The sequence below is a fragment of the Pantherophis guttatus genome, chromosome 18 (genome assembly GCF_059756535.1).
Source record: "Pantherophis guttatus breed Tessera chromosome 18, ASM5975653v1, whole genome shotgun sequence".
NCBI classification, from domain to species: domain Eukaryota; kingdom Metazoa; phylum Chordata; class Lepidosauria; order Squamata; family Colubridae; genus Pantherophis; species Pantherophis guttatus.
The window spans coordinates 7,913,495-7,925,830 of NC_142080.1; the positions used below are offsets into that span (position 1 = coordinate 7,913,495).

The 12,336-nt window shown below is 43.5% G+C and overlaps 1 protein-coding gene across 2 annotated transcripts in view; it reads left to right on the forward strand.

The window, feature by feature from the left end:
* ACTN3 (actinin alpha 3) overlaps window positions 1-12,336 on the forward strand; it is a 56,069-nt gene that overhangs the window by 31,229 nt on the left and 12,504 nt on the right. For both annotated transcript variants that reach the window (XM_087880954.1, XM_087880955.1), the window contains 7 exons: window positions 1,672-1,750; window positions 3,367-3,448; window positions 4,429-4,514; window positions 5,643-5,735; window positions 8,381-8,611; window positions 11,003-11,150; window positions 12,109-12,259. In XM_087880954.1, the coding sequence (XP_087737080.1) occupies window positions 1,672-1,750; window positions 3,367-3,448; window positions 4,429-4,514; window positions 5,643-5,735; window positions 8,381-8,611; window positions 11,003-11,150; window positions 12,109-12,259 (870 nt within the window). The remainder of the gene's footprint in view (window positions 1-1,671; window positions 1,751-3,366; window positions 3,449-4,428; window positions 4,515-5,642; window positions 5,736-8,380; window positions 8,612-11,002; window positions 11,151-12,108; window positions 12,260-12,336) is intronic.

Consider the following 12,336-nt stretch of genomic DNA (forward strand, 5'->3'; position numbering starts at 1 on the left):
ACGTATCTCCGGGGGGAGCTCGTTCCAAATCGTAGGTGCCCCCACAGAGAAGGCTCTCCCCCTAGGGGCCGACAGCATATGCTAGTCTTGTGGCCACTCAAGAAATAGTCAGGCACGGGAAGGGTTTTGTGGCTCCCAGTGTTTTCTTTTCCAAACAGGTCCAAATGGCTCTTTGAGTGTTTAAGGTTGCAGACCCCTGCACTAGCCCATCACATGGCAACCTTTTCCCCCAGTGCTCGCAATCACAAAATTCCTCCTGATGTTTAGTTGAATCTCCCTCTTTGTAATTTTAACCCAGAGGTTTCGGCTGCCCTCCAGGGCAACAGAGAACACTGTAATATAAATACCTTCTTCTAGCTTTTCAGTTATGTGAAGACTGCTATCATATCTCCCCTTCGTCACCTCCTCCATAGGCCAGACATGTCCAAAGTCTTTCAACTAATCCTCCTAGAGGACTTGGGTTCTGGACTTTTCATCCTCTGGATAGCTCTCTTCTGAACTCGCTCCAATTCATCATTGTCATTTTTTGAATGGCAGGCTCCAAAATTGGACACGGTATTTTAAGTGAGGTCTTTCCGGGGCAGAATGGAATGACTGTGTGCTCCTGAGAGCATTCGCCATTTTAGCAACTGCATTACGCTGCCGGCTCGCATTTAATTTTATGGCTGACAAGAACACCGTCCTCTCTTAAGAACAAACCCAATCTTTAAGCAGAATTATTCATTGTAGCCCAAACAGTAGCATATACTGATCCTTGATTTAAGACCAGCCAAGGTTCTGATGGACCTACCTGGGGTGAGTGGGTGATATTTACAACCTGGATTTGAAGTTCCAAGGTTCGGATCTCACCTGTGTTCACATCACTGCACTTTAAGCCTTCGGCAACGATGCCAGTTTTCAGCTGTTTTCACCAACCCACAATCACATCACCCCATTTTACGATGGTCTTGCCGCCATTGTAAAAATTAGGTCAGTCATATGACCATCCCATTTTACAGCGGTCATAAACTACAACCATGATGGGCAGGCTCCATCTCAAGTCATAACTTGAGAACTACCTGTATCAAAAAGCTTTGTGGAATGCCATAATTTAGAGAAAGGCAAAAGACTTAAGGGCAAAACCACAATAACAAATTACAAGAATGGTGGGGAAATAAATCATTAAGCTATTGTGACCGATCTGGAATGGAAACTACGGGTAGTCCTTGGCTTACAGCCACAATGGAGTCCAAAACTTTCTGTTGTTAAGCGAGACCTTTGTTAAATGAATTTTGCTCCGTTTTATGACCTTTCTTGCCAAAGTTGTTAAGCGAATTGCTGCAGTTGATAAGTTAGTAACCTAGTTGTTAAGTGAATCTTGCTTCCCCATGGACTTTGCTCATTAGAAGGTCACAAAAGGGGATCACGTGATCCCGGGTCACTGCAACCGTCACAAATATGAGCCAAGCACTTAAATTTTGATCATGCGACCCTAGGCATGCTGCAACGGTTGTACGTATAAAATAACAGTCATAAGTCCCTTTTTCCAGTGCCATTGTATCTTCAAACAGTCACTAAATGAAATATTGTAAGTCGAGGACTATCTGTATGGGGAGGGAGGTCTCTGGCTTCAGTTGAATGCATCTCACACTCACTCAATCTTCCTTCTCTCCCAATGTTCCCCCCAATCAGCTGGAAGGATGGCCTGGCACTCTGCGCCCTGATCCATCGGCACCGTCCCGACCTCATTGACTACGCCAAGCTGAGAAAGGTGATGGGCTTTCCTTGTAGACCAAGTGTGGCTCTTTCCTTCTCACTCTTCTGGCTGCCTCTTTCTTCCCCTCCTCTGCTTTAAGGCAGCTTCTGGGCTTGTCCTCATCTCTTCCTAACATCCCCCCCAACCATCCCATCAACATGCCACAAGGATGGGTATAAAAAAAAAGTCAAAATGGCAGCCATGGCTGCGTGATTGAAGCCCCGCTTCTCTTTATATCCAAGCAATGCATAATTTTTTAAGAAAAAGGCAAGGCTATATTGATCTGATCTGATTTTGATTTGTTTGCTGCCCGTCTCACTTCGAGGCGACTCTGGGGGGCTTACAACATGAAATGGTTGAGGGGCTTGTGCAGATTTTTGCAACTCAGATCAGCCGTGGTGGCACAGTGGTTAGAATGCAGTATTGCAGACTAACTCTGCCCACTGCCAGCAGTTTGATCCTGATCAGCTCAAGTCTAAGTGCTATTGCCCGCCCGTCCTCCCTCCCTCCCTCCCTTCCTTCCTTCCTTCCTTCCTTCCTTCCTTCCTTCCTTCCTTCCTTCCTTCCTTCCTTCCTTTCCCAGTGGTTAGAATGCAGTATTGCAGGCTAATTCTGCCCACTGCCAGCAGTTCGATCCTTATCAGCTCAAGTCTAAATGCTATTGCCCTTCCTTCCTTCCTTCCTTCCTTCCTTCCTTCCTTCCTTCCTCCCTCCCTCCCTCCCTCCCTCCCTCCCTCCCTCTCTCCCTCCTAATGGTTAGAATGCAGTATTGCAGGCTAACTCTGCCCACTGCCAGCAGTTCAGTCCTGATTGGCTTGAGGTTGTCTCAGCCTTCCATCCTACCAAGGTCGGTAACATGAGGACCCAGATTGTTGGGGGCAAATGGTTGACTCTATAAACCGCTTAGAGAGGGCTGTAAAGCACCGTGAAGTGGTATATAAGTCTTAAGTGCTACTGCTATTGCCATCCATCTTATCTTTCCACCAATGCATGCATAGTGGTTTAAGCATAAAGATGCACTATACTCCCCTGGCCTCCATTATGATTATTACTAGATTAAGTAACTGTATAGTTAAGATTCAGCTTTGCATGGAGACTGGCTCAAGTTCAGGATTTGGCCCATCCTATTCAAAGACTCAGCATAGTTTGAACTTTCACTATTTCAGCTTTGGAGAGCCTCTGCTAGATAGAAGAGATACTGTAGGAGATGAGCCCGAGGGAGGGGTGAAACACGTCATCAGTCACGAGTCCCTGAGTGTCCACAAGAGATCTAAACACAGCCAAACCTTGAATTCCTTTGACTCTTACCTACCACCAATTTGCTTTGACCGTTAGTAGCTCAGGTTCTTGTAGAGAGCTTAAGCTTGCAATGAATCTTTATACGCATTTGAACTGCTTGAATTCCCCAATTTCCTCGGTGCTTGATGGATACTACCATGCTAGACGGGCTCAGAATCTAGTATGGGGCAGATTCCTATCTCCCCAGTGATTTTTTTCCATGAACATGCAACCTTGGTTAGGAGATGTCCACCTTGTTCCCTCCCCCCTCCCTCCCTCCCTCTAACCTAGCCAGCTTCCTTTTCTCACAGTTGAAAACTCCTATAGGATAATTCTGTCCATCTCTTCCCTAGGATGATCCCATTGGGAACCTCAATACAGCTTTTGAGGTGGCCGAGAAATATCTGGATATCCCCAAGATGCTGGATGCGGAAGGTAAGAGAAACCTCAGTGTGGTTTAAAAACGTAGGATTGGACCTAGAGGTGATATTCAGATATATACCAGTTCTGGAGAACCGGTAGCGGAAATTTTGAGTAGTTCTGGCCCCGCCCCCATCTATTCTCTGCCTCCCGAGTCCCAGCTGATGGGGATTTCCTCCCTGGAAATGGGGATTTTACAGTATCCTTCCCCTGGAGTGGGGTGGGAATGGAGATTTTGCACTATCCTTCCCCTGGAGTGGGGTGGGAATGGAGATTTTGCAGTATCCTTCCCCTGGAGTGGGGAAGGAATGGAGATTTTACAGTATCCTTCCCCTGGAGTGGGGTGGGAATAGGGATTTTGCAGTAACCTTCCCCTGGAGCGGGATGGGAATGGGGATTTTGCAGTATTCTTCCCCTAGAGTTGGGTGGGAATGGGGATTTTGCAGTATCCTTCCCCTGCCACACCTACCAAGCCACACCCACAGAACCGGTAGTAAAAAAATTTGAATCCCACCACTAGATTGGACTGGAGCAGAGTAAGTTGGGGGTGCTCCTGTGGGCAGGTGAACATGTTCACTGGAGAGCAGGTGAAGAGAACACATCTGCGTTCCTGCTCACTTGCTCTCTAGTGTTATCAAGCTTCCTGAGTCACGGTAGTGCAGTGGTTAGAGTGCAGTCCTGCAGACTACTTCTGCTTCCTGCCGGCTGCCTGCAATTTGGCAGTTCAAATCTCATCAGGCTTAGGGTCGACTCAACCTCCCGTCCTTCCGAGGTGGGTAAAATGAGGACCCAGATTGTTGGAGGAAAGAGGCTGACTCTGTAAACCGCTTAGAGAGGGCTGTGAAACACTGTGAAGCGGTATATAAGTCCAAGTGCTATTGTTATTCTTATCGGAGTAAGTGCTGGATTGGCTGAGGGGCAAATCTTCTGAAAAGGAAATTCTTCTACCTGTGCCGCTTCCATCATCTGCTTCTTTTGCTGGTTCCTCTCTGCAGATATTGTCAACACCCCCAAACCAGATGAGAAAGCCATCATGACATATGTTTCTTGTTTCTATCATGCTTTTGCTGGTGCGGAGCAGGTAAAAATCATGTTTCTTCCTTAGGCGTTTAACTTTATAGGAAGCACGTTTACGCCAAATTAATGTGTTTGTGTATATATATATATATATATATATATATATATATATATATATATACATACATACATATATACATACATATACATATACATAAAATTTTATATTTCGCTGATAAAGAAATAAAGGGAGACTAGGATAGATCTATTTCAAGCTATTTAGCTCTAATCAGCTAGCCATACCCTTACTTGGATTCGAACTTGGGCTGCCTGCATGTTAGGAAGTTGTATTAACCTCTGAGCCACAAGTTCTCCTCCCTTCATCAGCTTGATCAGCTTTCTTTATCAGCAAAATATAAAATTTGGTATAAAATGGTTTGTCGTGAATGCGACTGCTTGAGGGCTCCTGGATTGGAGCTGAAAGGCGAAAGGGACGCAGGATGCTCCTTCCCATATTGGGGTAGACCAGGTGTCTCGATAGAAAAAAAAACAAACACACACACACACACACACGTAATCCTCAACTTATGACCACAATTGAGCCCAGGATTTATGTTGCTAAGTGAGAAATTTGTAAAGTGAGTTTTGCCCCTTTTACCACTTTTCATGCCACGTTTGTTAAGTGAATCTGGCTCCTCCGGTGACTTTACTTGTCAGAAGGTCACAAAAGGGGATCGCCTGACCCTGGGACACTGCGACCGTCGTAAATATGAGTCAGTTGCCAAGCATCTGAGTGACTACAGGGATGCTGCAACGGTCGTAAGTGTCAAAAATGGTCATAAGTCCCTTTTTTTCAGTGCCGTTGTAAGTTCAAATGGTCACTAAATGAACTGTTGTAAGTCAAGGACTACCTGTAACTCTTTCCCTCAATGTCATTTTCTGCGGCTTTTGCAGAATTCAGTCCTGATTTAGGAGGTTGCCAAATGAGGATTAATTTAAAAATACCATAAACCGTTTTGCTTTGTTATCTTTCAGTTAAAGATAATTTTTTCTAGAGGCATTTATGTTTGGCATACAAGGGAAGTAGAAAAACCTTTCTCCCTATCTCCTGGGGGGAGGGGGCAGAGGGAGAGAGAATATTTTTTATGGTATGTTATAAATCATGTTTGCTTCCCCCCCCCTTTGCTTTCAGGCTGAGACAGCAGCCAATAGGATCTGCAAAGTGCTGGCTGTCAATCAAGAGAATGAGAAACTGATGCAGGAGTATGAAAAGCTGGCCAGTGAGGTAACGTGCATCTTAAATTACCCGCAGGGAAAGTTCTAGAACCAGGCGCATTTTAATTCCCCTCTTCATCTCTTCCTCTTTCCAAGATGGCAGCAGCGATTTAATTCTATCCGATAGCCAGGATGGGAGCAAGAACCGGGGGGGGGGGGCGGAGGGAGGATCTGATATGTTAATATCCTGATTGGGGAGAGGGTATTAGAAAGGAGGTGAGGAGTGCAGAGTAACAGAAGGGACCTTGGAGGTCTTCTAGTCCAACCTCCTGCTCGAGCAGGAGAGCGAAACAATAAACTGCGGTCCACAACGTCAGAGTTTCCCTTTATTTTAGATCAGATCGAATCTTTTCCTCCGGTTTGCATATTACAGGCCTGAGAGTTGTAAGCTGTTAGAGCAGAGCTTGAAAACATTATAGCAAGTCCATAGGAGGGGAGGGATGATAGACACAGCAAAGGATGTGGGTCCCCATTGGCTCCTAACATTTCTTTTCCTTGGTGCAAAGGCAGACTAATGCCCCAAATTGGATAGGTTTCCCTTAAGGCAAAAGGAAAGAGGAAGAACACTAATCTTGAGGATTGTTGAAAATAAGTCAGGACTGAACATTGATTTCTCTCCCAACACTGGTTTCTGATTTTGGATTAAAACCGTAACATCCTTGTGCAAATATGTATTTTAACAAATAAAGGCAGGAAGCCATGAATTCATATCTCACCTTAGCTACGAAAGCTGGTTGGGTGACTTTGGGCCAATCACCAGGAAACAAGGAGTTCTAGTTCTGCCTTAGGAATGGAAGCCAGCTGGGTGACTTTGAGCCAGTCCTTCTCTCTCAGCCCAACCCACCTCACAGGGTTGTTGTGGGGAAAATAGGAGATAATGTTAGATATGTTCATCTCCTTGACTTATTTGTAAAAGTAATAAAGGTGAGGTGCAAAGAGAGACAAAGAAAGGGAGGGAGGGAGGGAGAGATGGAGACAGTGAGATGGCTAGAGAGATAGATGATAGATAGATAGATTAGATGGATGGATGGATGGATAGATATAGATGAGAGAGAGATGATAGATAGATATAGATGAGAGAGAGATGATAGATAGATAGATAGATAGATAGATAGATAGATAGATAGATAGATAGATAGATATAGATGAGAGAGAGATGATAGATAGATATAGATGAGAGAGAGATGATAGATAGATAGATAGATAGATAGATAGATAGATAGATAGATGAGAGAGATGATAGATAGATAGATAGATAGATAGATAGATAGATATAGATGAGAGAGAGATGATAGATAGATATAGATGAGAGAGATGATAGATAGATATAGATGAGAGAGAGATGATAGATAGATAGATAGATAGATAGATAGATATAGATGAGAGAGATGATAGATAGATAGATAGATAGATAGATAGATAGATAGATAGATAGATATAGATGAGAGAGATGATAGATAGATATAGATGAGAGAGAGATGATAGATAGATAGATAGATAGATAGATAGATAGATAGATAGATAGATAGATATAGATGAGAGAGATGATAGATAGATAGATAGATATAGATGAGAGAGAGATGATAGATAGATATAGATGAGAGATGATAGATAGATATAGATGAGAGAGAGATGATAGATAGATAGATAGATAGATATAGATGAGAGAGATGATAGATAGATAGATAGATAGATAGATAGATAGATAGATAGATAGATAGATATAGATGAGAGAGATGATAGATAGATATAGATGAGAGAGAGATGATAGATAGATAGATAGATAGATAGATAGATAGACAGATATAGATGAGAGAGATGATAGATAGATAGATAGATAGATAGATAGATATAGATGAGAGAGAGATGATAGATAGATATAGATGAGAGATGATAGATAGATATAGATGAGAGAGAGATGATAGATAGATAGATAGATAGATATAGATGAGAGAGATGATAGATAGATAGATAGATAGATAGATAGATAGATAGATAGATAGATATAGATGAGAGAGATGATAGATAGATATAGATGAGAGAGAGATGATAGATAGATAGATAGATAGATAGATAGATATAGATGAGAGAGATGATAGATAGATAGATAGATAGATAGATAGATAGATAGATAGATAGATATAGATGAGAGAGAGATGATAGATAGATAGATAGATAGATAGATAGATAGATAGATAGATAGATAGATAGATAGATAGATATCCTGTTTCCCTGAAAATAAGACCTCCCCTGATAATAAGCCCAATTGGGTTTTTGAGCGCATGCGCTAAAATAAGCATCCCCCGAAAATAAGCCCTCCCCGAAAATATTTAAACGCAGAGCTGGAAATCAGGTAAGACGGCAAGAGGAGCCCCGTCTTGTTCCACGTGCCCCAAAATAATAAGACCTCCCCAAAAATAAGGTCAAGCGCTTATTTCGGGGTTCAAAAAAATATAAGACACGGTCTTATTTTTGGGGAAACACAGTAGATAGAGATAGATAGACAGACAGATAGAGAGATAGATAAAGAGAGAGAGAGAGAGAGAAGAAGAAGAAGAAGATGGCTAGAAAGAGAGAGATGCCCCAAAAGGAAGTTTGAGCTAACGGTGGTTCCTGAAGCCCCCGGATATGACCAATCCTCTTTCTCCTGGGCAGCTGCTGGAATGGATCCGCCGCACCATCCCATGGCTGGAGAACCGGGTGCCGGAGAAGAACATGGCCGCCATGCAACGCAAGCTGGAGGACTTCCGGGACTACCGCCGCGTGCACAAACCTCCCCGCGTCCAGGAGAAATGCCAGCTGGAGATCAACTTCAACACCTTGCAAACCAAGCTGCGCCTCAGCAACCGTCCAGCCTTCATGCCCTCCGAGGGGAAGATGGTCTCTGTAAGTCAAGGAGCAGAAATATTGGGAGCCCTACAAGCTACGGGGGGGCGGGGGGGCTGGGGTTCACATTTGAGGCCACAGGTTTTCCCCAAAAACATCTGTCCCGAGCATCCATCCTGCACTTCCGCTGTTTCGTCGTGCCTGTGAAAATGTCTGAAGGAGTTCCTTCCTTCCTTCCTTCCTTTCTTTTTGTTGGTTTCTATTTCAAGATAAGTCTGTGGGTGATATCCCTTGAAGACATCCCTATCTAGTGGAATACATCCTATTTTTAATTAAATTAGACAATTAAAATGTTAAAACAGGGCTTCTCAACCTTGGGAACTTTAAGACTTGTGTACTTCAATTCTCAGAATTCTGGGAGTTGACGTCCATGGGTCTTAAAGTTGCCCGGATTAGGTAACCTTGCTTTAAAGGTTTCCAAGTGTTGTTGAAAAGCTAATCAGGCTTAAGGCCATGCCACTTTCTGAGAAAAGAAAGTATTTCATAAATATAGGTCTACCCCTTACATCCAAAAAGGCCTGTTTAGCAGATTTTTTACAGGCCAGAAAAGGAAGGGAAATGATAAAAAACAACAAACATGAAGCTTACATGGTAATTTGACCTTTTGCACACAAGCAAAAATTCCTTGATTTTTGAAAAACTATCCTCAATAGAGAATTCTCAAATGTAACATCTATAAAAACACTTTCAACACTGCAGCTTTGTTTTTTTCCCCAGAATTGGCCTTGCAGGTTTATTAACTGATGCCAGAGAACTTGCTGCTATTAACGCACTTCATTAAAACAGCTCATTAAAAGCATTTTCTCAGAGAGATTTGCTTGTCATTATCCTTACACTCTTTTGTCATTAAGTCAAGATTTGTTCACCCTGACCTTCTAAGTAACAGGGGCTTTGTGGTTTAAAAAATCTCTATTTTTGGCACTGAGTTGCTAAGGATTCGTTTCTTGTTGTACATTTTAAAAAAATTAATGGATTACTTCTCTCTTTGAATTTACCTTGTTCTCACGATCTTGAGCTGAATCCATAATGTTATCTTACTGAGCGGCATATGAACCTTATAAAAAAAATAGAAATGAAGACAGATTGCCATCTACTAAACAACTAAAAATACCCTTTCAAATCATATCTTTAGTCAACATTTTAAAAAAAGATAAATGTTAGCAAAATGATAAACATACATGAAAAATAAAGTCCTTCCCTCACCCATTTGTTAGGCAGAGAGCCGAGAAAGCTGTTCCAAATTTTAATCAATTGCTTACTTGCTCTCGGTTCACCCACTGAAAAGAAAATAAATTATTGCCTTCAAAAGAACAGGAATTAAGACTAGCTTCTCTTCTTGTAGCCCAAAAATGTTTTAAAGTGTTTATTCAACAGAGATTAAGAGGAGGGTATGAGATCTCCTTACGACCTGCTGCTCCTCTTTGGAGCTAAACTCTAAGTCTCTGGTGACTTAGTTTTCCAAAAATTTGTTTAATTAACTGAATAACAGAGTTGGAAGGAACCTTGGAGGTCTTCTAGTCCAACCTCCTTCTCAGTCAGGAAACCCTATAACGTTTCAGACAAAATGGCGGTCCAATCTCATCTAAAAACTTCCAGTGTTGGAGCACTCACATCTTCTGGTGGCAAGTTGTTCCACTGGTTAATTGTCCTCATTGTTTTGAAGTTTCTCCTTAGTTCCAAGTTGCTTCTCTCCTTGATTATTTCCATCCATTGCTTCTTGTCCTGCCTGCAGGTTTGGAGAATAGCTTGACCCCCTCTCTCTTATTTGTGGTGGCCCCTCAAATATTGGAAGACTACAATCAGGTCACTCCGAGGTGACATTGATCAATCACATTTTTAAACTGCCCATCTCCCTTAACAGAGGGACTCTGGACAGTATACAATAAATTATGACATATAAAGACAATATATAAAAGTTATAAAAAAATAAAATAAAAGAGGCAAGGGTACTTAAAACACTTTTTAAAAATTAATTCAAATGCGAAGGGAGGGTTCTCGGGGCACTAGCCAGCCCCCGGGCTGCATGCTCCTCTGGGCTCCCCATTCAAGACTGCAGAGCCATATTTTCATTCTTTTCTGGAAGGCCTGTCTTCCCTGGGGGCAGAGTGGGATATTTTACAGGACAGGGGCAATGGCTCAGAGAAGACTCATTTCCTGGAACCCCCCAATTGGAGTTCTGCAACAAGACGGGGTCTGCAGCATACCTTCCCTGCCTGACCGGATGGGATAGGCAGATGTAATGGGAGATATACAGGTGTCGCTTTGTAAAAGACATCATTGGGAGTGTGAAGGGATGCAGGAGGATTTCTGAAGGTGGCTGATCGGTAGCAAGTGTGGCCAGGACCCACCTGGCTGAGGTTGTCTCTCCCCCCCTTGCCCCCGTGCCCACAGGACATTGCCAATGCCTGGAAAGGTCTGGAACAAGTTGAGAAAGGATACGAAGAATGGCTGCTGACGGAGATCAGGCGCCTGGAGCGTCTGGACCACCTGGCTGAGAAGTTCAAGCAGAAGGCTAGTCTGCACGAGAATTGGACCAGAGGTATCTGCGGAGACCCCGACAGAATCCCCTTCTCTGCTCCTGTTTGTTTATTTAAGCCAGGGGTCAGCAACCTGTGACTTTGGAGCTGCATGTGGCTCTTTCATCCCTCTGCTGAGGCTCCCTGTCACTCAAAATATGCGTCACAACCGCCAATGTGAGACACCCGCCGGCACACAATTTATTGAGCTTTTCAACCCCTGGTAGGCCAACCATGGATAAATCCAAGAAAAGAAAAGTTTCAGAAGAAAACAGAACGTTTAATTCGACTACATATGCTAGTTTTGTGGCCGCTCGAGAAATAGTCAGGCCCAGGAAGGGTTTTTGTGTTTTCTTTTCTGTAGGAAACGGGTCCAAATGGTTCTTTGAGTGTTTAAGGTTGCAGACCCCGGATTTAGGCATAACATACATGGGCTAGCATTGGAGTGGTGCGGTGGCCTAAAGGTGGGGCTCTCTCCTCACAATCATGAGGCTGTGAGTTTGATCCTAGGTAGAGGCAGATACAGTGAGAATATATTTGCTGAACAAAAACTCCTCATTGGCGTCAGGAAGGGCATCCGGCCAGCAAACACTCAGCTCCATTCAGTTGTCCACACTCCACCCCGCAAGAGATTATGGGGTCATTAAACGATGATGATGATACATGGACTAGCATTATATATTAACATTTCACCTAGGTGAGCAAAACACAATAAAATAGAAATGTCAAAAGGAGTTCTGTGTTCAAATACCAATGTCTACGCCATCTAATCATTGTAGCACAGCATCATGTATATTTTCAAAAATCAGACACACTGGACCTGTATATTACAGCCGGTCATAATCTGGTTTGATGTGGGACTCTACAGTCACACTGAGGGGAGGGTACTCTGCCCCATTTATAAAGAGATGCTCTCGATCAACCTCCAGCCCCCTCCCCTCAGCTGGACCTTTAGCTCCCCTCTGCTTCCTCTCCCCCCAGGGAAGGAAGAGATGCTGTCCCAGAAGGACTACGAATCAGCCACACTCTATGAGATCCGGGCACTGATGCGCAAGCACGAGGCCTTTGAGAGTGACCTGGCCGCCCACCAGGACCGCGTGGAGCAAATTGCGGCCATTGCTCAGGAGCTCAAGTAGGTGTCAACAAGCTGGCAGCAGCCTTATGGAGAAACGCAAGCACCTTGCATCATCAGTTCTGCTCCCCAATTCT